A 23,592-nucleotide genomic window follows, 5' to 3' on the forward strand; every position below is an offset into this window, starting at 1 on the left:
TGTCATATATCTTTTCCTTTAATATTTGCTTTTTGCTTTGCTCTTATCCTTCTGTTCTGGATTTGTTGCTTATGAACAAATATGGTTAGATTTTTCAAAGTCCATCCTGAGAATCTTTACCCTTTAGCTTAATTAGTTAATGTAAGTATTTTGACTATTGTACATCATGGGCTTGAACTGCATAGTGTGCTTATATGTGGATATTTTCAATAGTTAATACTACAGTACTGCATGGTCTGGTTGCTTGAATCCATGGATGCAGAGGAACCATGAATTTGGAGAGCTGACTATAAGTTATATACATGTTAACCCATACATTGTTCAAGGTTCAGCTGTACTTATGTTTTCACTTAAATCTACCATTTCATCATTGCTTATTTTTCTTCCCGTTTTAGTTTAGTTTCTCATTTTTTTCTTCTTTTGGATTGGCTAAGTATTTTTCATAATTCTGTTTTCCCCATTTTACTAGTTTCAAAGTTATTTGTAGTGTTTTGTTCTCTTACATGTTAGTTTAGAAACTACAGTATGTACAATCAAAGTCTGAACTTGGTATAATCACCCATTGCCTCATAATTTTAGACCACTTTAAAAATTCATTCCTGGGAGTTCCTATGTGGCTCGGTTGGTTAAACATCCACCATTGTCACTGCAGTGGCTCAGGTTGCTGTATGGCTTGGGTTTTATCCCTGTCCTGAGAACTTACACATGCCTTGGGTGTGCCCCCCCCCAAAACAAAACCAAAAAAACCCCACTCCACTCCCCCCAAAAAACTGCTAGAGCTCATCAATGAGTTGAGTAAAGTTGCAGGATACAAAATTAATATACAAAAATCTGTTGCATTTTTATACACTAATAAGTAACTATCAGAAAGGGAAATTAAGGAAACAATCTCATTTACAGATGCATCAAAAAGAATAAAATACCTAGGAATAAATGGAGTGAGGAAGTAAAAACCTGTACTCAGAAAACTATTGGACACTGGTAAAATAAATTGAAGAGGGCACAACAGATGGAAAGGTACACCATAGTCATAGATTGGAAGAGTCAGTATTGTTAAAATTGTTAATAATGTTGCTCTCTAGAGAATCTCAGCAACCCCTATCAAAATACCAAAGGCATTTTTCACAGAACTCAGATAAAACACAAAAGACCTCACATGACCAGAACAGTCTGAGAAAGAATAGATCTGAGTATTAAACTCCTTGACTGTTCACTATATTATGGGGCTACAACAAACAAGCAATATGGCACTAGCACAAAACCAGAACACAGATCAGTGAAACAGAACAATGAGCTCAGAATAAATCCAAGTATTTCTGGTCAGTCTAAAGCAAAGTAGACAAGAATATGCAATGGAGAAAAGATAGTCTCTTCAGGTAAATGGTGCTGGGAAAACTGGACAGCTCCATGTAAAAGAAAGAAAATACATCATTCTCTGACATCATATATAAATATAAACTCAAAATGGATTAAAAACCTAAATATAAGACCAAAAACCATAAAACTAGAACAACAAAACATAAGCAGAACACTTTGATGTAGATCATAGCAGTATTTCTTTGGATCCGTCCCCAAAGGCAAAGGAAACAAAAGCAAAAAAATAAACAGATGAGTTCCAATTAAACTTGAAAGCTTTTGCACAACAAAAGAAACTGTCAACAAAACAAAAAGACAACATACTGAACCAGAGAAAATATAAGTGAAAGGACCACTAAGCTGTTAATGTCCAAGGTATATAAACAGCTCATACAACCCAAAATCAAAGGAAACCCCCCCCAAACAAGCAACCTGCTCAACATTGTTAATCATCAGAGAAATGCAAATCTGAGTCACAATAAGATAATCACCTCACACCTGTCAGAATGGCTGTTATCAAAAAGACCTCAAATAATACATGTTGGTAAGGATGTGGAGAAAAGGGAACCCTCTTATACTGTTTATAGGAATGTAAATTGGTATAGCCACTGTGGAAAAAAAATATGGAGATTTCTCAAAAAACTAAAAATAGAACTACCATATGATGTAGCCATTCTACTCTTAGGTATATATCTGAAAAAAGAATGGAAACACTAATTTGAGAAGACATATGTACTCCAATATTCATAGCAGTGTTGTTTACAGTGGTCAAGTTATGAAAGTAACCTGAGTGTCCACCTGCATATGAAGAGGAAACAGTATGTATCTGTGCAGTAAGATTGACAAATACCGTATGATATCACTTACATGTGAAATCTTAAAAAAAAACCAAAGTAGTGAACATAACAAAGCAACAGACTCCCAGGTATAGAGAAATAGTGCTTTACCAGTGAGAAGGAAGAGGGGAGGGGCAAGCTAGGGGTAGGGGATTAAGAGGTACAAACTACTATGTATAAAATAAGCTGCAAGGATGTATTGAACAGCACAGGGAATATAGCCAATGTTTTATAATAGCTATAAATGGAGTATAACCTTTTAAAATTGTGAATCACTGTGTTGTACACCTGCAAGTATAATATTGTACATCAATTATACTTCAATTAAAAAATGAATTTATTCCTCTCTCTCGTTTACACTCCTTGTAATCTTCATGTATTCTTTTGTTTTCTTATCCCTGCTCAATGTACTGTTATTGATTTTACATAGTTTTAGATATGTGGTTTTAGCTTTATCTCACTTTTTTTACCCCTATTTTTTTCCCTTCTTGCTTCTCAGTCAGTCCCTCTTCCTTGCCTGAAGTTTATAAAGTCCACTGGTATTTTTGTTTTAGTTCATTTAAAAATGGCTCCCATTTGCTTTCATTTTTTTTGAAAAATACTTTGCTGTATATAGCATTTTATGTATAGATTGTTGATTTTTTTGTTGTTGTTAGCACATTGGTTATGTAAGTACATTGCCTTTTTGCCCTTAAGAGGTCAGTAGACTTTCTACCTGTCATTCTTTTGAAGGTAACCTTTCTTTGTTTTCTGACTGCTTTTCAGGATTACCTCTTTTGATTTGGTTTTCAAGATTTTTGGGTTGTGTCTTTTAGTCAGTAATCTTACCAAATAATGTATCTGTTGCATTTTTGTCTTTCTTTCTGAAACTCTAACATCTGTATGTAGGCCTCTCTATCATTCTCCATCTCTTTTTTTTTTTTTCTTGGCTGTGCCTGCAACTTGCAGAAATTCTCAGGCCAGGGATTGAACCTACACCATGACATCTACCTGAGCCACCAAGGAGTTCTATCATTCTCCATGTCTCCTAACTTAAGTATTTCCTGTTTTTGAAATTCATGATGTAAAGTAGAGAGGCATTGTCTTCTGAACAATCTCAGTTTATGAATATGCTCTTTAATTATATTACACTTTCGTTAAAACCCATTCATTGCTTTTAAAATATTTTAAATCTGCCACCCCACCCCCCCTTTTAAAAAAACTTTATTTTGAGGTATGAGACTTTTTTCTTTTCTTTTTTGGCTGTACCCGCAGGATGTGGAAGTTCCCAGGCCAGGGATCAAATTCGAGCCAGGGCCATGATACAGCTGCAGCAACACCAGATTCTTAACCCACTGTGTTGAGCTAGGGATTGAACTAGAGCCTCCACAGAGACAAGCTGGATCCTTAACCCACTGTGCCACAGCGGGAACTCTGAGATTCTTTTGTTTTGAGGTTCCCAGGGAGTTGCCAAAAAATGTTAGAAGTCCTTTGTATTCTTAGCCCATCTTTTAAAATAGTTTTCTGAATATTTGCTAGCTTCTGTTTCATTCTTTAAATATAGTAAGTAGAGATACTTTGCTTCTGTTACTAGTCTTTTTTTCCTTTTTTTTATATGGATTTTTGCTCAAGGTACAGTGTTTCCATATATGTCATATACATACACACACACATATATGGTTGTTTTAAACTAAGAACTTTCTCATTTTCCTTGAAAATTGTTTATGCACATTTTTTGTCTAGAATTATGCTTTGTTCAATAGAGGTGTAAATTTCCTTTTGCCAGTTCATAGAAGCAGTGCTAGATTGGGACCATTAAGTTTCCAGAATGAAGTTGTTTTGGACCAGATGCTGTGCACTTTGTTGGAAAGTCCACATAGAATGCTTTGTGACTACTACTTCTAAGTGTTCTTCCCTCTTCTCTTCCTCAGTATTGTTATAATTTTACTTTTGTCCTATAGAGGTGGTGGAGGAACAGGTTACTCTTTTTTTTTTTTTTTTTGTACTTTTTAAGGAATTAAAATTTTATTATAGTTGATATACAGTGTTCTGCCAATTTCTGCTGTATAGCAAAGTGAACCAGTTGTACATAAATGTATGCATTATTTTTCTCACATTATCCTCCATCATGTTCCATCCCAAGTGATTAGATATAGTTTCCTGTGCTGCAGAATCTCATTGGGGTTACTCTTACTACATCCTTACATCGGGTTCATAGCTCTTTTAGATCTCTGCCTTATGGTGGCATGGTAATACACTTGTGAAACCATCATCACACTGAAAATATTTATTATCCCCAAAAGTTGCACCTTCATATTCGATAGCCATTTTTGCTAGGTAACAACTAATTCTAGGCTGACAGTTTATTTCAGTTCTTTAAAGATGTTGCTCTACTCTATTATGATTTGCATTGTTTTCATTGTGAAGTCTGTTGTTCTATCTTTATTCCTCTATGTATATCTATTTTCCCCTTCTAGGTACTTAAATTTTTTTTCTTTTTATTATTGGCTTTAAGCAGTCTGGAAATAATATACTTTTGTATATTATTTTGTGTTTGGAGGACGTTGAGCTTCTTAGATTTATGTAGATTTTATAGTTTTCATCATATTTGTGGAATTTTACTCTAATTCTTCTAATTTTTTTTTCCTCTTTCCCCAACCTTTCCATTCGGGGATGCTAATCATACATATATTATATATAATCATACATATATTAGTGTTATTGCAGTTGTCTTAAAACTTTCTGTTACTCTGGAGTTCCCATCGTGGCGCAGTGGTTAACGAATCTGACTGGGAACCATGAGGTTGCGGGTTCAATCCCTGGCCTTGCTCAGTGGGTTAAGGATCCGGCGTTGCCATGAGCTGTGCTGTGGGTCACAGATGCGGCTTGGATCCCGAGTTGCTTGGCTCTGGTGTAGGCCGGTGGCTACAGCTCCGATTAGACGCCTAGCTTGGGAACCTACATATGCCATGGGAGCGGCTCAAGAAAAAGGCAAAAAGACAAAAAACAAACAAAACTTTCTGTTACTCTCTTGTCCCCCCTCCCAGTTTTTTTGTGTTTAACTTCAGATGGGATTAATAGCAGATTAGACATTACAGAAGAAAAGATTAGTGAATTTGAAGAATGATAGCAATATAAAGTAACAGCTTGTTCTGTGTCTTAAGTAATTGAAACATCATTTGATGTTAGTGGGTTTTTTTTTTTTTAAGCTTTAATTAAAGTTGACTTTTGTTCCTCTTCTTATTTATGTGAGAATTCTAATATCGTCCCCAAGCTTTCTTGAGATTTTCGCCTTTCTGGTTCTCATGGTTGCTCAGAGTACGTGCTCTCTGCAGCTGTTACTGAACCCTTAGGGCATTATCCTCTCACTTTCATTTAGAACCTTGAAAAAGGAACATAGCCTCATTTAAAAATTCTCAAAAACGTGGAGTTCCCATTGAGGAAAAAAAAAGTCCTCAAAAATAGTCATTGAGGTTTTTATGTACATTGTAGGCTTTTCTTCATTGTTGAAGGATTGGATTTTTTTTTATTATAACAATGAAAATCATTTAAAAATTACTGCTAGAAATAGCAGTGATAACTAGCTTAATCCCTTACTTACTGTGCTTTAGTAAGCAAAGTACCATTTTGTTGTTGTTGTTTGTCTTTTTAGGGCCGCACTTGTGGCATATGGAAATTCCCAGGCTAGGGGTCCAGTAAGAGCTGTAGCTACCATCCTATAACACAGTTCAGAGCAACGCTGGATCCTTGGCCCATGAGTGGGGCCAGGGATCAAACCCATGTCCTCATGAATACTAGTCAGGTTTGTTACTGCTGAGCCACAAGGGGAACTCTGAAAAGTACTATTTTTGTTAAGTGCTTGGTGTTGTTTTGATCAGTTTAATTTGAGGAATAATCCTATAAGATAAATACAGTGATTGTTATACATTTTTCTGAAGAAGAACTGAGACAGAGAAGGTTGTCCAAATCATCTGTTACTGTGAAGACAGTAGTTAAATCTAGTTGTTAAATCTTTCTAAAGATTAAATAAAAAAATCCATGTAAGATACTTAGCTCAGTGCCTGAAAATATAGTAAGTTCTCAAAACAGACTGACTTTACTATTTCTAGGCTGATAAATTCTTAGAACAAATATAATGTTGGAAATTTTTTTTCCAGAATAATATTGAGGATAGAGTGGGTAGGTGTGTTGACAAAATTGGCTATAAATGGATACTTTTTGCAAGTGGATGATAAATTCAGTGGGATTGAACTTTAAGCTTGAAAATTTGTGTAATTTTATGTAATTCATATTGATTAAATTTTATGGAATGACTGAATTTAAAAAACTGAGTCAGAGTTACTACTTAGCAACTTTAAAAAATATTTCCCTACGTATTCAGTTTGAATGCAGACTGAGATGATACATTTCCCTAAAAGTGTCAGAGTTAAAATCTTATGAGTTGTTAAACACTTTGACAGTTACTAAGAAAAATACTGTAATTACTTGGCAAATAGAATAGCATCCCTATACAACTCAGATAAGATTCTAAATTTTGTAGGGAGTTCCCTTTGTGGCTCAGCAGGGTACAAACCCAGCAAGTATCCATGAGGATGCAGGTTTGATCCCAAGCCTTGCTTAGTGGGTTAAGGATCCGGCGTTGCTGTGAGTTGTGGTGTGGTCACAGACATGGCTTGGATCTGGTGTTGCTGTGGCTTTGTTGTAGGCCAGCAGCTGCAGCTCCAGTTTGACCGCTAGCCTGGGAATTTCCATATGTTGTAAGTGGGGCCATAAAAAAGCAAAAAAAAAAAAAAAAGAAGTTACAGTTTGTAGTTAGTAGTTAAGTGATTCTCAACCTTAAAAAAGCCCTCTTAGGGAGTTCCTGTTGTGGCACAGCAGGAACTAATCTGACTAGTATCCATGAGAATGTAGGTTTGCTCCCCAGTCTTGCTCAGTGGGTTAGGGATCTGGCATTGCCTTGAGCTGTGGTGTAGGTCACATACACGACTTAGATCCCTGCATTGCCGTGGCTGTGGCTTAGGCCAGCAGTTATAGTTCCCATTTGACCCCTCACCTGGGAACTTAAATATGCCATGGGTGCAGCCCTAAAAAGCAAAAAGCAAAGCAAAAAAAAAAAAAAAAAAAAGCCTATTTTTTATTATTCATTTCCCATACTGATGAGAACCATATTTTCCAAACCTCTTAGCAAACTACATTAAATAATAATTTATTTCTCAATTATGTATATATACAGAAGCATGATGATCAGTCATATGTGTTATACTGAGTTTCTAAAATTCTAGCTAAAGTTCCACAAAGTCTTGTTTATAAGGCCCATCATAGCTAAATCATGGGCATGCACAGCTTTTACGTAGACATTTCGAAATATTGAAAATAGCTCACTTTCACTAGGAATCGCATGTTAAGAAGCGCTGCTTCATATGCAAGATAGAAATCTAAGAAATGACTTTGGAGTTCCTGTTGTGACTCAGTGGTTAACAACTCCAACTAGGAACCATGAGATTGTGGGTTCGATCCCTGACCTTGCTCAGTGGGTTAAGGATCTGGCGTTGCCATGAGCTGTGGTGTAGGTCACAGACGTGGCTTGGAGCCCATGTTGCTGTGGCTGTGGTGTAGACCGGCAGCAACAGCTCCGATCAGACCCCTAGCCTGGGAACCTCCATATGCCATGGGAGCGGCCCCAGAAAAGGCAAAAAGCTGGAAAAAAAAAAAAAAAAAGAAACCTAAGAAATTATTTTCATTTGTTTGCCTATTAACAAAATTATGCTTAATCCATTTATTGGTTCTTTCCCCCCATTTTTTGCAGTGTTTTCAATTGTAAGTTTTGATTGTTCAAAAAGAAAGCTCAGTGTTAGTTTATTATGTTAGCTAAGGGAATCAAAAGTAGCTTCTAACCAAAACTGTCCATAGTTGTCCCTTTGTTTTTCAAGCTCCAGTTAGTATGTTTCTTCTAATAATACAATTGAAATTTATTTCAATGAACAGAGACAGTTAGGATTATCACTGTTTAATCAATACCTTGATGGCTCACTGTTATTTATTATCTGAGTACAAGTTGAGCAAAATGAACAGTGCTTTAGCTTCTGGTTCCCCCTTCTCTTCTAGCATTGCCTTCTTTTCCTTAGCCCTGAAAATGACAGATGGCTTCAGAACTGTGTACTTCTGTACATTCAGATTTTTCCCCCAGTGAAGGTTCTTACCTTCCTCCCAATATCTAGAAAGCTCTTATTTATCCTTTAATATCCAGCACAGATGTCAACTCCTATGTGAGGGGAGGAAAACTTACTTTCACCTAGGTGTATCATGATGTGTGTGTTTGCTACTTGTTCACATTAGTGCAACAAGACATTTCTAGAAAAAAGGATTTTAAATCACTTATTTTGAGGTGAGAAAAGATGTACAGGGTTAAATTTTATGAATTAAAATTTTGTGAGTTATGATACTAGTTGACATTTCTACTAAATGCCTTATTTGCTGACATAATTAAACTCTGGGTCAAAGGATCTTTCTTCCTCACAATGTAAAGCTTCAGTCTAAAAGGCTAGCTTGGTAATCTCATATTCCTGATTTATCTGTTCAGACTAAATAAAATAAAATTTTATTTTGGAATAGAGAAATTATGGTATAGGAAATAAACCAAGTGTTTGCTCCTTCAGTGAAAGAACAGTCTTTGGGTTACCTATGTAACAGTAGCAACTCTTTTTGAAAGCCTTTTGAATCAAAATACTCACATGCTTTTATGCTGTTTAATTAATGTCTTCTACAGCTTATAATGTGCTAGACTTTATATTACATTGTAGACAGCTGTTTTTTGCTTTAAAGTATTCTTTAAAATTTTAAACAATATGTTATGTATATTTTACTATAATAAAAAATTAATGCACAAAATAGAAACCTCATTTGCCAACTGTTTTCTATAACGCTGTTCTCCATTTGCTCTAAACTTTGCCTTCCAAAGCTCTCTGGTTGTCCTTGAACCATACCGCTCAGCGAACTTTGCTTTTGTCAACAACTTCCTAGCCTTTCCTCCTGGATTTACCTTAACCTAGACCTTCACTGAAGGCAACAAATATCTAGATGCTCATACCCTTCCTTTCATCTCAATTTCTGCCTTTACTTTAATGATTTACTTTAATGATTTCATTGTTAACATAGATAATTATAACTTTGTCAGTACCTTGAACTCTCATTTCCAGTGGTCTTTTCTTAACTCTGTCTTAGTTACGCATTCAGTTTTTAGGTCATACCATGGATATTACTTTATATGGATCCAGTTAAACTCCCAAATTACCAAAGGTGCTGATTTCTGACAGAGTCCATTCTTCAAACTTGTTTATTCAGCTATATCAATTAGTATTGTATGTACCGTGATAACTCCTCTGAGCTGTGGTATAGGTCACAAATGTGGCTCAAATCGTGTATTGTGGTTTTGGCATAAGCTGGCAGCTGCAGCTTTGATTTGACCATTAGCCTGGGAACTTCCATATGCTGCAGGTGCAGCCCTAAAATGGGGGGGGGGGGCAGGGCAATGGAGGAAGCATAATAAAAAGGCTAAGAAACTATATATAACAGTAGCTGCAGTGATTTTATCATGTTGGAACTGTGGGTAGTTTCCCTACCTTTAAAGGTATTTTGTAATATATATATTTATTTTACGATTTAAAATGTATGCAACTTATCACCAGTATTTGGATATTTTAAAATTCAGTTGTTAAAAAATTTTATTGTAATTGATTTATAATGTTCTGTCAATTTCTGCTGTACAGCAGTGACCCAACTATACATATATATATATATATATATGCATTCTTTTTCTCACATTATCCTCCATTATGTACCTTCTCAAGTGATTAGATATATATAGTACCCTGTGCTATACAGTAGGATCTCATTGCTTATCCACTCCACATTCAGTAGTTTGCATCTATGAACCTCAAACCCCAGTCCACCCCGCTCCTTCCCCCTTTGGCAATCACAAGTCTGTTCTCAAAGTCCATGAGTTTGTTTCTTTTCTGTAGATAGGTTCATCTGTGCCATATGTTAGATTCCAGGTATAAGTGATATCATATGGTATTTGTCTTTCTCTTTCTGACTTACTTCACTTAGTATGAGAATCTCTAGTTCCATTCATGTTGCTGCAAATGGCATTGTTTTGTCCTTTTTTTTGTGGCTGGTAGTATTTCATTGTGTATATATATCACATCTTCTCAATCCATTCGTCTGTCGATGGACACTGGGTTGTTTGCATGTCTTGGCTACTGTGAATAGTGCTGCTATGAACATAGGGGTGCATGTATCTTTTTCAGTGAAAAGGTTGTTCTGATATATGCCTAGGAGTGGGATTGCTGGGTCATATGGCAATTCTGTATTTAGTTTTCTGAGGTACCTCCGTACTGTTTTCCATAGTGGTTGTACCTTACATTCCCACCAACAGTGAAGGAAAGTACTCTTTTCTCCACACCCTCTCCAGCATGTTATTTGTTCACTTGTTAATAATGGCCATTCTCACTGGTGCGAGGTGGTACCTCATTGTAGTTTTGATTTGCATTTTTCTAATAATGAGTGATGTTGAGCATTTTGTCGTGTGCCTGCTGGCCATCTGTATGTCTTCTCTGGAGAAATGTCTATTCAGGTCTTTTGCCCATTTTTTCAGTTGGGTTGTTTTTTTGTTGTAGAGTTGTATGAGTTGTTTGTATATTTTAGATTAAGGCTTTGTCAGTTGCATTGTTTTAAAATATTTTCTCCCATTCCATAGGTTATCTTTTTTTTTTTTTTTTTTTTTTTTAATGGGTTCCTTTGCTGTGCAAAAGCTTGTCAGTTTGATTAGGTCCCATTGGTTTATTTTTGTTTTTATTTCTGTTGACTGGGGATACTGACCTAAGAAGACATTTGTACGGTTGATGTCAAAGAATGTTTTGCCTGTGTTCTCTTCTAGGAGTTTGATGGTGTCTTGTCTTATGTTTAAGTGGTTAAGCCATTTTGAGTTTATTTTTGTGCATGGTGTGAGGCTGTGTTCTAGTTTCATTGATTTACATGCAGCTGTCCAGTTTTCCCAGCACCACTTCCTGAAGGGCTGTCTTTTTCCTATTTTATGTTCTTGCCTCCTTTCTCGAAGATTAATTGACAATAGGTGTTGTGGTTTATTTTTGGGTTCTCTATTCTGTTTCATTGGTCTGTATGTCTGTTTTTATACCAGTACCACACTGTCTTGATTTCTCTAGCTTTGTAATATTGTCTGAAGTCTGGGAGAGTTAGGCTTCCTGCTTGCTTTTTTTCCCCCCTCAGGATAAAAATTTAATCTTGAATCAGAACTCTTAAGAGTACTGGAACAATTTTGAGTAATTTCTTTTTGTCCTGTAGTGGCTTCTCAGGGTCAGGTTGAAAGGGTAGGAATTGGTAGTTAAAAATTGCTGGTGACATAAGGGGTGTGTGGCTAACATTGTTGATCATTAAAGGAAGGTTTCCAGATTGACTCATGCTGCAGTTCTTCATTTCCAAATCATAATTGTAAATTTTCCATTTAAAATGTAATTTTTGTTTTGGTTTTAAAGGTATCAGTTTTTGGAAGAAGCTTTTCAAAACCAGAAAGGTGCAATTGAGAATCTACTGGCTAAGCTTCTTGAGAAGAAGAATTATGTTCATTTTGCAGCTACTCAGGTGCAAAATAGGTACGTTGTGTTTCCTGGAAATCATAATTTTACTTTATGGATTATTAAACACATTGGGTCCAGTTTAAATTTGTTTTCCTTCTATGTTATATTAAGCATAAATTGAAAATATGTTTTTGTTTTGGAGGGGTCAGTGGTGTGTTTGAGTTTTGATTATAGTATTTGTTAATTAATGGAAACTTGAATGAGGAGTTCCCGTCGTGGCACAGCGGAAGCAAATCTGACTAGGAACCATGAAGTTGCAGGTTCAGTCCTTGGCCTTGCTCAGTGGGTTAAGGATCCGGCGTTTCCCTGAGCTTTGGTGTAGGTCTCAGACTCGGCTTGGATCTGGCATTGCTGTGGCTGTGGTGTAGGCCGTCAGCTACAGCTCCAATTAGATCCCTGGCCTGGGAACCTCATATGCCGACGGTGTGGCCCTAGAAAGACAAAAGGCGAAAAAAAAAGAAAAAAGAAAATTTAAGTGACTAAAATTTTGAGTACTGTTTTAGGATACATTTTTGACTATTTATAATTAATATGACTGTAGTCTTTGTAAGCCTTAGTTAAATGTAGAAAAAGCAATTACTGTGTAGAGAGTTGAATTACAAAATTTTAACTGGAGACTGTGTGGAAGATAGGAGAGAATATGACAAGTGGTAGACAAATTAATTTTCTATCTGTAAAACAAGCGTTAAAGACAGTACTCATTGGAGTTCCTATTGTGGCTTAGCAATTAACGAATCTGACTAGCATCCATGAGCATGCAGGTTTGATCCCTGGCCTTGCTTAGTGTGCTAAGGATCTGGCATTGCTGTGAGCTGTGGTGTAGGTCGCAGACGTGACTCAGGCCACCAGCTACAGCTCCAATTCGACCCCTAGCCTGGGAACCTTCATATGCCACGGGTGCGGCCCTAAAAAGCAAAAAAAAAAAAAAAAAAAAGCAGTTCTTATTTTAGGGATATTATAAGGTAGTATAGTTTCTAGCACATAGTAAACTTTCAAATTTTAGCTGTTGTGATTTTTTTAAATCAATAACACCATGAGTTTTTAAAAATCCTATTTTGGCTTATTTCTAAATAAATTTATTGATAAAGCAAGCAGAACTAAGTTCTATGAGTGAATAGGTTAAGATTAGGAATCCTGAAAAAGTCCTTAAAGACAAACATGGAGCTGGCATAAATAAAACCCATCTTTTAATTTTAGTTCCTTTTATTGTCTTTTTTTTCTTTAGGGCCACACCCTCGACATAGGGAAGTTCCTGGGCTAGGGGTCAAATTGGAGCTGTAGCTGCCAGCCTACACCACAGCCACAGCAACATGCCAGATCGGAGCCATGTCTTTAATCTACACCACAGCTTACAGTAATTTCGGATCCTTAAACTACTAAGCAAGGCCAGGGATTGAACCTGTGTTCTCATGGATACTAGTTTGGTTCTTTACCACTGAGCCTCAACGGGAACTCCTAAAACCCTGTTTTTATAGCTATGAATAGGGTTGATATATGCTTATTCTTCAGATTCACAAATATTGAAACTTCTAGGTACTCTGGAATATTAAAGTCAATTTATGATGATTTAAAATGATACATAATATGGAGTTCCTGTTGTGGCTCAGTGTCTAATGAACCTGAGTAGTATCCATGAGGATGCAGGTTCAATCCCTGGCCTCAGTCAGTGGGTTAAGGATCTGACATTGCCATGAGCTGTGGTGTAGGTTGCACATGTGGCTTGAATCCCCTGTTGCTGTGGCTGTGGTGTAGGCCAGCAGCTACAGCTCTGATTCAACCCCTAGCCTGGGAACTTCCATATGCTATGGGTGCGGTCCTAAACATACAAAAAAATAAAAATTAAAAAATAAAAAATTGATGAATAAAATGATAATAAAAAATATTGAAGATGAATGAATAGTACATCGTATGTTATATTAGAGAATAGTACATTAGGCAGTAGTAAGGTGTTAGAACTTTCATCTTATAAAGTGATGCCAAAGGAAAATAAAGGCTCCTCAGAGGTTGTGGATAATGTATAAATATATGGATACACACTAGTCATAGTTAGCTCTTGTGGATCTGTCAGGGTGTATTTTATACTGCTGATGTACTGTAGATGATATTGGAGAGGGTAACTGTCATCTCATAAATTACAAATGGATGTCCTTTTCAGAGACAGGATAGTGAGACAAATTATATAGCAGTCCCATATTTTTATTTGTATATTTTGTACATATTTTGTATATATGTTCCTGAATCTGTGTAGGAAAGTGAGGTTTATGTGTTAGAAGATCACAAAGGGTTAGGGACATTATTTCATCTCAAGAGAGCTTTACAAAAAAGTATCAAAGTATTAAAATGTCTAATGATACTTCTCCATTTCAACAGATTCTCCAATGACTTTTCTCCATTTTTAAATATACTTTCATTTTATTTCCTCCTTCTCAGTTGAACATAGAGTATGCATACTTTAAATCCAGGAGAGTTTGACTGTGGCTCTGTGATCTCTGCTTTCAGCATGCTTAATAATTTTAACCTTTGGCTGAAGCATTTTAAGTTTGAGTCATATGTTTCTTACCACTAGTAATCAGCACTCTCACTTTAAAAAATGTCTTCCACTCACTTTAATAAGATAAGAATAGAATTGGGAGTTCCCATCATGGTGCAGCAGAAACGAATCCGACTAGGAACCATGAGGTTGTGGGTTTGATCCCAGGCAGGCCTCGCTCATTGGGTTAAGGATCCAGCGTTGCTGTGGCTGTGGTGTAGGCTGGCAGCAACAGCTCCGATTCGACGCCTAGCCTGGGAACCTCCATATGCCGTGGGTGAGGCCCTCAAAAGATAAAAAGACAAAAAAAATAAATAAATAAAAGATAGGATAGAGTTGAATGAAATTTTTATTTTATTTTTTAAATTATTTACTTCATTATTTATTTATTTTTTTGCTTTTTAGGGCCGCACCTGCGGCATATGGAGGTTCCCAGCCTAGATGTCATGTCTGAGCTACAACTGCTGGCCTACACCACAGCCACAGCAATGCAGGATCTGAACTGCATCTGTGACCTACAGCAGCTCATGGCAATGCCGGATCCTTAACCCAGTGAGCAAGGCCAGGGATCGAACCTTTAGCCTCATGGTTCCTAGTCGTATTTGTTTCCGCTGTGCCATGACGGGAACTCCTTAATAAAATTTTTAAATAAATGCCTTAGTACTGATGTACAAAGGAGACAAAACTGCATTTTTGGCTTAATGTATTAAAGTTACTCAAATTCGAATTTGGAAAATTTAAGGCAGTTTTAGGTGTTGAAAGTATCAGTTATGGTTTTTACAGAAGTAGAATGTATAAAAATTGAAGATTACCATCTTACGATTGTTAAGGTTTTATGTATTCATTGGTAGGTTTCTTCTTTTCCTGTTCTATACATAGCAAGCTATTGGCTATTTCATATTTGTACCCAGAATTTTCATAACTGCACAGGAACTTATACATATTTCTAAAACATCTACAGCTGTTTTTTAAAAAGGAATGAGAATGTTTTATTCAAGGAAATAAATATACAGTTAAGGAACTGTATACAGTAGCTAATCATTTTGAGAAGAACCTATGAGTAGGGTGTATCCAAATTCACATTCGAAGTGGTTAAGTTATAAGTGAAACTAAATGCTTCTAGGCTTCCTGCTATTTCAAAAGATAATAGTATTGGTGGCAACATTGTTTCCTTTCACATTATTCTTGAAAAGCATTAAAATTAAATAAAACCAGGGGTCCAGGTTTGACACTAACCAGAGTTATTGATGTCAGATGTTTGTATATCATATTCATGTTATTGGAACTAAAGGAGATCACGTCTAGGTTAATAAACTGCCCTTTGTGAGCTTAATTTAAAGCTACTGAATTTTTAATCCATTCTATGTCTACATATATAACTGGTGTTTAGCAGATTGAGTGGTCAGTTCTGCCAAAACTTTAGTTGGACATTTGACAAAGGTTTAATTTTAATTACTTGGTTAAGTGCCCAGTGGGGTGAATTTCTTTAGCAGTTGGTAATACAGAGATGTAGGATAAGTTGATAACCTAATGATGCATTTCTCTTATTCAGGATAAAAGAAGTAAATGAAACTAACAAACGAGTAGAACAGGAAATTAAAGTGGCCATTTTCACCCTTATCAATGAAATTAATAAGAAAGGAAAATCTCTCTTACAGCAGCTAGAGGTATGGTTCAAAGCCAAAATAAAACAAAAACTGCTTCTCTTGCTCTTTAGCTGTTTTTAATGTTTATTGAAAGCTGTTTTAGATTGGTTTGGGGGGGTGGAGGGAAGTAAAGTAAATTAAAAAAAATTTTTTTGGTGTTTTTAATTGGAAAATAGACCTTTTTCAAGTTACTTTGCAACCCAGTTTAATTAATAACACTGATTTTAGCTGTATAAATTAGGAGATAGTGTTGTCCTCTTAAGAAAGCAAGAATTATTACTAAAATGTGATATAAATGAAGACAAAGCTCACCTGCCACATCCCCTCTGCTCCTCCCCCCAACATGAGCCTCAGTTTAATTTTTACATATGAATGTGTATTGGGAGTCTTACTGACTCATGTGTGTGCTTCACTTTATTTTTTAAATGTTCCATAGTTTTGCTACAAATGCTACTCATTTTGAAATTTATAAACTTTAAAGTTACTGATAATTTTGTTTTATTAGGTCTCTGTGTTATGTATTTTGAGATTACTATGTGGATGTAAATTTCTAAATGAGAATCTAGTCAATTTGTGAAACCCAAAATGTTTTAATCAGACTCTACTGACCAGAGTTGATTGGTTCTCAAAATTTTATGCATTTAAGTAGGCTTAGATGGTACAGGGTTTTTAAAGCTCCATGGAATACTAATAATTTAAATTATGTGAATATTTGATTAACTTTTAATTAATATTAACCTCAAATTTTTCATAGTAAATTTTTTTTCTGTTCCATTTCTTCATAGAATATTGTTGAAATATTAGACAGTTACATACAAATAAAAGAAATTATGTCAGCAGAGAGTTATTTCTGTCTGAAATACATGGGACCTTGTAAGTGGAGAGCATGAGCAAGCAATTATTTTTGATAACTTTTAACTTACTGCAAATATATTTTAATTATAGTTCTAAAATAATGTTCTGAAACCATTTTAAAAACTTTTAAGTGAGGCATTCCCTGGTGGCTCAGCAGGTTCAGGGTCTTTGGTATTGTCATTGCTGTGGTACAGGTTTGATCACTGACCCCTGAAACTTTTGTATGCTGTAGGCATAGCCAAAAAAACCCCAAAACTTTTGAATGAAAAGATGCCTCTTAATGCTAAAATATACACAAATACCTAATGAATCATGTGCCATGTATTTCTAACATACTAATAATTTAAGTAATAGATGTTTTCAAGTGTACCGTGTTTCTAAACTTTGTAAAATAGAGGTTTTCCTAAGCTTTGTGAAGGGGATGATTTCTGAGGGAAGCTGTAAATGAAGCTTCTGTTAGTTGAATATATTTATTCATTGATTTACCTTATAAAATAACCAACTTGTTTCCTTAGGGAAAAAAATTGTTCAGTAAATCAAGCTGGGTCTTTTTTTGTAAGAAAGTGGTTAAGAATGAAGAGGCAAATTGTTTAGCCTGCTGAATGTCAAAGGACATAGGACTTCACCTATCCCTTCTGGGAATTTTAGTTCCTAGAAAACATTTCACTTTTCCTGTGCAGCATTTTTCCCAAATTGGCCTTTCCTTCATCCCTCACTTACTCCCTTGTTCTTTGTGAACTTTTGTCATGTGACCAGTTTCCCTAGCTCTGGCTCTTTCTTTTGTCTTAAGTACTTAGAAGAGAATTTAACTTCAGGCTTATGCCACACCGGTAGGTGGCACTGATAACAAAATTTTCTTTGGCCTAAGAAGTATATTGAGTCAAGAGTATATGAAACTATTTTTAAAGATTAGCACATATGTCATAGATTCTATATATTGCATTAGTCTAATAGATGCTATACTATATTTAACCAAGACTTTTCCATCTTTTGAAGGAAAAGGGAGACATCATTAACATTGATTTCTGCATGTGAAACGTCTGTTTTAGCCTAGAGAGCTAAAGTTTTAATCCCGCTTTTTGTTAGTAACTTTTTCCTTGCTCATAGACTCATTAAGTCTAATAAGTAAGGAGCTCATTAAGTTATCCCATTTTTAAAAAGAAGTATAGGTATTGTATTCAGTTACAGTAGAAATTATGAGTGGATTTTTTTTTAATATAAAGAATTCTTGAGTAAACTTCTTGCTCTGTTTCAGAATGTTACAAAAGAGAGACAGATGAAGTTACTGCAGCAACAGAATGACATCACAGGCCTTTCCCGGCAGGTGAAGCATGTTATGAACTTTACAAACTGGGCAATTGCAAGTGGCAGCAGCACGGCACTACTGTACAGCAAGCGATTGGTGAGACATATAGTATCTTATTTTTCTTTAAATTGACCTTAAGATATTATTTACATTCAGTGAATTGCACCTGTTTGTCTTTTGTTTTTTGTTTTTTTTTTAGGGCTGCACCCTCAGCATATGGAGGTTCCAGGCTAGGGATCAAATCAGAGTTGTTCCTACCAGTCTACACCACAGCCACAGCAACGCCAGATCTGAGCCATATCTGCAAACTACACCACAGCTCACAGCAATGCCGGATCCTTAACCCACTAATAAGTAAGGCCAGGGATCAAACCCGCAACCTCATGATTCTAGTTGGATTCGTTAACCACTGAGCCATGACAGGAACTCCTTTTTTTTTTTTTTTTTTTGGTCTTTTGTTTTTGAATTGCACCTGTTTAAAGTATAGATTTTTTTATTTTAGTAAATGTAATAGCATCACATAAAAATACAGAAAATTTCCTTCACCCACAAAAGTTTTCTTGTTCCCTTCTATCCCTGGCCTTAGGCAACCATCAGTCTGATTTCTGTCATTTTCTAAAATTTCATATGATTGGAATCATACATTAGATTTTGAGTCAATCATAGGTTTTGAAGATACTTAGTAATGTAGTTTATCACCAGAAATAGCAGAAATTCAAGCATGTGCATTTGATTGCTAATATAGACAGTGTTTTGAACACCGATACTGTCTCATTTGAGACGGACACTGTGGGGCTACATGAGCTTTTATGTCTCTATCTTGTATGTTTTCTCAAGTGATATTTAATTTTAAGACTAATGTGAATTTTTTCCCTTTAAGATTACTTTTCAATTGCGCCATATTTTGAAAGCACGGTGTGATCCTGTCCCTGCTGCTAATGGAGCAATACGTTTCCATTGTGATCCCACCTTCTGGGCAAAGAATGTAGTCAATTTAGGTGAGAAATAAATAGATTTATGGCTATAACTTGGAACACTGAATTAGGAGAAAGACTCTAAATCAAATTTTAGCTACTTAAAGTTTTAAAACTTCATTCTAACTGTAAACTTTTTGGAAAATATGTTCTTCATTGGAAACTCACATCAGCTATGTTCATTACATCTTTATGAATGTTGAGAGTCTCCTCTTTATAGCTTTTAAAAATATACATCATTTCTAACTTTCCCCCCACATCTTTTAAGATTGATAATGACTGTTTCATTTCAAAAACTTAGCAAATAGGTCTTTATTCTCTGGATGAATTTCTTAGATGCCTAATGGTTTATGTAGTAATTCTTCCAAATTGCCCACTTGAGGAGGACCTCCAGGATACTGATGTGTCCAAATGCTATGTTCTGAGAATGTTGGAAAGATAAGATTAGCTCTTTTTCACATGGAAGAGAAATGGACTTTGCTTTTGTTACTCCACAGTGTGGACCTAAGGACCATAGATAAAAGTTACAGATGGACAGAAAAACAGCTCAGTTTAAAATAGAACAACAACAAAAAACCCTTAAAACTAACCAACAATTAGAGCTGTCTGCAGATTAAGTAAACTCATTTTCAAAGTAGTGAAGTCCTCACCATTGGAAACTGTAAAAGCAGAGGTAGATAGCCTTTTGTAAAAAAAAGCAATCTTTGTTTATATTCAGGTTTGGCTATACCTTTAGATTAGACATTGGCACAATGTTTTTGTGTGACAGGGTAGCTACGTTTGGTTTTTACCTTTTAAAGAGCTGTGAAAACTAACAAGTAAAAAACAAAAGAGTACCCTGCCATATATATATAGCACAGGGAACTATGTCCAATCACTTGTGATAGAACATGATGAAAGATAATATGAGAAAGAGAGTGTATGACTGGGTCACTTTGCTGTACAGCAGAAATTGACAGAACAATGTAAATGAACTATAATTAAAAATTAAAAAAAAAAAAAAAAACCAAGGAAGCAAAGAATGTATGCCAGATCTTATGTAGCTTGACCCTTTATAGGAAAATATCTGGCCCATTACTGGAAAAAAAGTTTTACCAGCTCTACTTTTTTAGATCAAATCTTTATAAAAATTTCCTTCTATTCCTGGAAATTACCTGGCTCTGTAAGAATCATGGAAAAGTTGCCATTTCCAAGGATGTAAGTAGTTTAAAACATTTAGCATTTCCACGGAAAACAGTTTTGTAGCGATGTAGTACTCTGCCCTGCACATTTTGACGATCCAACTGCAGATGGAATCAGTATTAGCCATCTTGAGTATCCTTGGATTTTGTCAGGGGAGAATTGATTTAGACTGACTAGGTGGGCCTCTAATAATAATCTCTTTCAGCTCTTTAAGTTTCTGTAATCTGTATAAATACAAAATAAGGGCATGTAATATATTTTTCTGAATAATCAAAGTCAGTTATTTGGCTTTGGACTATATTAGATTTTTGATCTACATCGTCTTTAAACCTAGCTTCCATCCCTGCTGTGCTGTTGGAAGTTTTGAGTACTGATAGTTGTCAGAGGAAAGAGGAAAATATAATGATTAATCCACAAAGTGTATGTTAGTTGATTATATGCCAATTATTCTCATTTTTTAAATCCTTCAGGTAATCTAGTAATAGAGAGTAAACCAGCTCCTGGTTATACTCCTAATGTTGTAGTTGGGCAAGTTCCTCCAGGAACAAACCACATTAGTAAAACCCCTGGGCAGATTAACTTAGCACAGCTTCGACTTCAGCACATGCAACAACAAGTGTATGCACAGAAGCATCAGCAGTTGCAACAGATGAGGATGCAGCAACCACCTGCACCTGTACCAACAACAACAGCAACAACACAGCAGCACCCTAGACAAGCAGCCCCTCAGATGTTACAACAACAGGTAAGCATTATATCATATTATTGATATAAATTACCCTCTGTCCTATACAGATAAGTTACACATTTCAAAGTTACTAACAAAGACGGGGCTCAGAGGTCAGTTTAAATATTTGCTTTGGGTATGGCAGGGATGTGGGGGAAGGTGTGAGGAAGGACAAGAATTAAATACTTACAGTGGGAAACAAAATATAACTCACCAGTACTAGGGAGGCATAAACATTTTTATCCCTCCATACCAGATCTTTTTTGTTTTACACATGTGGTTTTTGGGCCAAAGAGCCGTGTTGTTTCAGCTTAAGATCTGGTTTCTCTACTCATTTGTTCAAATCACTCCCATCCCTGCATGTCTTCTACCCCCTCTCCCATCCAAATCAAATTATTAATCCAGGGTTAAGTTAATGCTGATAGGCTTTAAAACACACCCAACCATTGAGGAGTTCCCATTATGGCTCAGTGGTTAACGAATCCGACTAGGAGCCATGAGGTTGTGGGTTTGATTCCTGGCCTCGCTTAGTGGGTTGAGAATCCGGCATTGCCGTGAGCTGTGGTGTAGGTCACAGACACATCTTGGATCCCATGTTGCTGTGGCTGTGGCGTAGGCCGGCAGCTACAGCTCCGATTTGACCCCTAGCCTGGGAACCTCCACATGCCACGGGGGTGGTCCTAGAAAAGACAAAAAGACAAAAAAAAAAAAAAAAAACCCAAAAACAAAAAACACACATATACTGAGAGGAGGAGATTAGGGTTAGAGATGAGAATGTCTTTCACTTTTTACTTGATGCTCTTCTATCTTAAATTATTTTTACCATAATATTTTATAATTGAAAAGTAAATTTATGAATATTATTACATAAATGCAATTTCTACTTTTCGTAGCCTCCAAGATTGATCAGTGTGCAAGCAATGCAAAGAGGCAACATGAACTGTGGAGCTTTCCAGGCCCATCAGATGAGATTGGCTCAGAATGCTGCCCGAATACCAGGGTTACCCAGGCACAGTGGCCCTCAGTATTCCATGATGCAGCCACACCTCCAAAGACAAGTATGCCTAGAGTTACATTTGTAAGAATCATACAATTTTAAAACTAAAAGACAACAGTTTTCTGAATCAGTGGCGGTGGGGGGGGGTGGTCATTGATAACTTTAAGAATTTGATTAATGCTATGTATCTTCTTGACCCAGAAAAATACATGTAAAATTTGTATTAAATTTGAAGTTTCTTTGATGTCGTTAAACCCATTATATACTTTAGATTGAAAAATCCCTGATCTAATCCAACCAGTTCATTTTACAGTGAAAAACAAAGGAGCTTGTTATGTACCCACAGTCTTAAGAGATAATGGTAAAATCAAAATTAAAGCTTTAGTTTCCTAGAGTTTCTGTTGTGGCTCAGTGGTAACAAACCCAACTGATATCCATGAGGAATCGGGTTCAGTCCCTGGCCTCGCTTAGTGCGTTAAGGATCCGGCGTTGCCATGAGTTGCAGTGTAGGTTGCAGACATGGCTCAGATCCTACATTGCTGTGGCTGTGGCTGGCAGCAGCAGCTCTGATTTGACCTCTAGCCTGGGAACTTCCATATGCCATAGGTGTGGCCCTAAAAAGCAAAAAAACCAAAACGAAATAAAACAAAAAAACCTTTAGTTTCCTTTGAAATTGTTCCTTTGCTCTTTTAATGTGACATTTTGAACCTAATATATGAAAAGGACTTGGAAAAAAATAGAGCCATGCTGTCTATAATTTTTTTTCCACCTCTTTGCTCAGTATTCTTTCTTTTAGGATGGATATGCCTATTCTTAAAAATAAGTATGTTTTAGAGCCATGTTTTCTAATCTTTGCTTGAAATAGTAGATGATATTTTTATGGAGGTATGATTATAAAAATGAAGCTACTTTAGGCTTTCTAGTTATGAAGGAAATAAAGGTCATTTTATACTTTGTTAGAGTGATGTTTCTCAAAGCATGGTTTAAATACCGTTAGAGTGTCTATGACTTCTTGTCAGAAGCAGATTCTGAACTATATTCGTTGAATCATAATTTCCAGGAGGGGAATACTTAGAAATATGTTAACTTTTACTGACTCAGATCCTCAATATACGTACTAAAATTGGACAAATACTGTCCTAAGCATTAGTCTTTCAACTTTTGGCCCAGTTACCTCTGGGAAGTCTTGAAAAATACACACTCCCTCATATTTGAATGTTGACATTTAAAACTTCCATTACAAGTTTAAGTGTAAATAGTTGCAAAGGACATATTGTCTAGCATATTGTAAATATTAACATTATAAAATAAAACCTTTACATTTTTCTTGTAAATAGATCCGCTGGAGTCCCAAATACTGTAGTAAGTTCTTTTTTGAAAATCAAAATTTTATATTCCCGTTTCTCCTTGGCCTTGAATTTCTCTTTGCTTTTACAGAATTTTATCTTAATAAATATATTTGATAGATTTATGAATCAGTTTATTGCAATTTTCTGCTGGAAGGATTCTATTTCAATTTAAAAATTCTTAAATTTCTGGTTGATAATGCTA

The 23,592-nt window shown here is 35.9% G+C and overlaps 1 protein-coding gene across 3 annotated transcripts in view; it reads left to right on the plus strand.

Moving 5' to 3' along the window:
• The window catches only part of TRIM33 (tripartite motif containing 33), a 136,949-nt gene that overhangs the window by 82,592 nt on the left and 30,765 nt on the right, over positions 1 to 23,592 (plus strand). For 2 of the 3 annotated variants that reach the window (XM_021090006.1, XM_021090007.1), the window contains exons 5-10: positions 11,723 to 11,839; positions 15,907 to 16,021; positions 18,111 to 18,257; positions 19,042 to 19,159; positions 20,788 to 21,062; positions 21,938 to 22,102. In XM_021090006.1, the coding sequence (XP_020945665.1) occupies positions 11,723 to 11,839; positions 15,907 to 16,021; positions 18,111 to 18,257; positions 19,042 to 19,159; positions 20,788 to 21,062; positions 21,938 to 22,102 (937 nt within the window). The remainder of the gene's footprint in view (positions 1 to 11,722; positions 11,840 to 15,906; positions 16,022 to 18,110; positions 18,258 to 19,041; positions 19,160 to 20,787; positions 21,063 to 21,937; positions 22,103 to 23,592) is intronic. The other variant, XM_021090008.1, reaches the window with a different exon arrangement.

The sequence above is a fragment of the Sus scrofa genome, chromosome 4, assembly GCF_000003025.6.
Source record: "Sus scrofa isolate TJ Tabasco breed Duroc chromosome 4, Sscrofa11.1, whole genome shotgun sequence".
NCBI lineage: Eukaryota > Metazoa > Chordata > Mammalia > Artiodactyla > Suidae > Sus > Sus scrofa.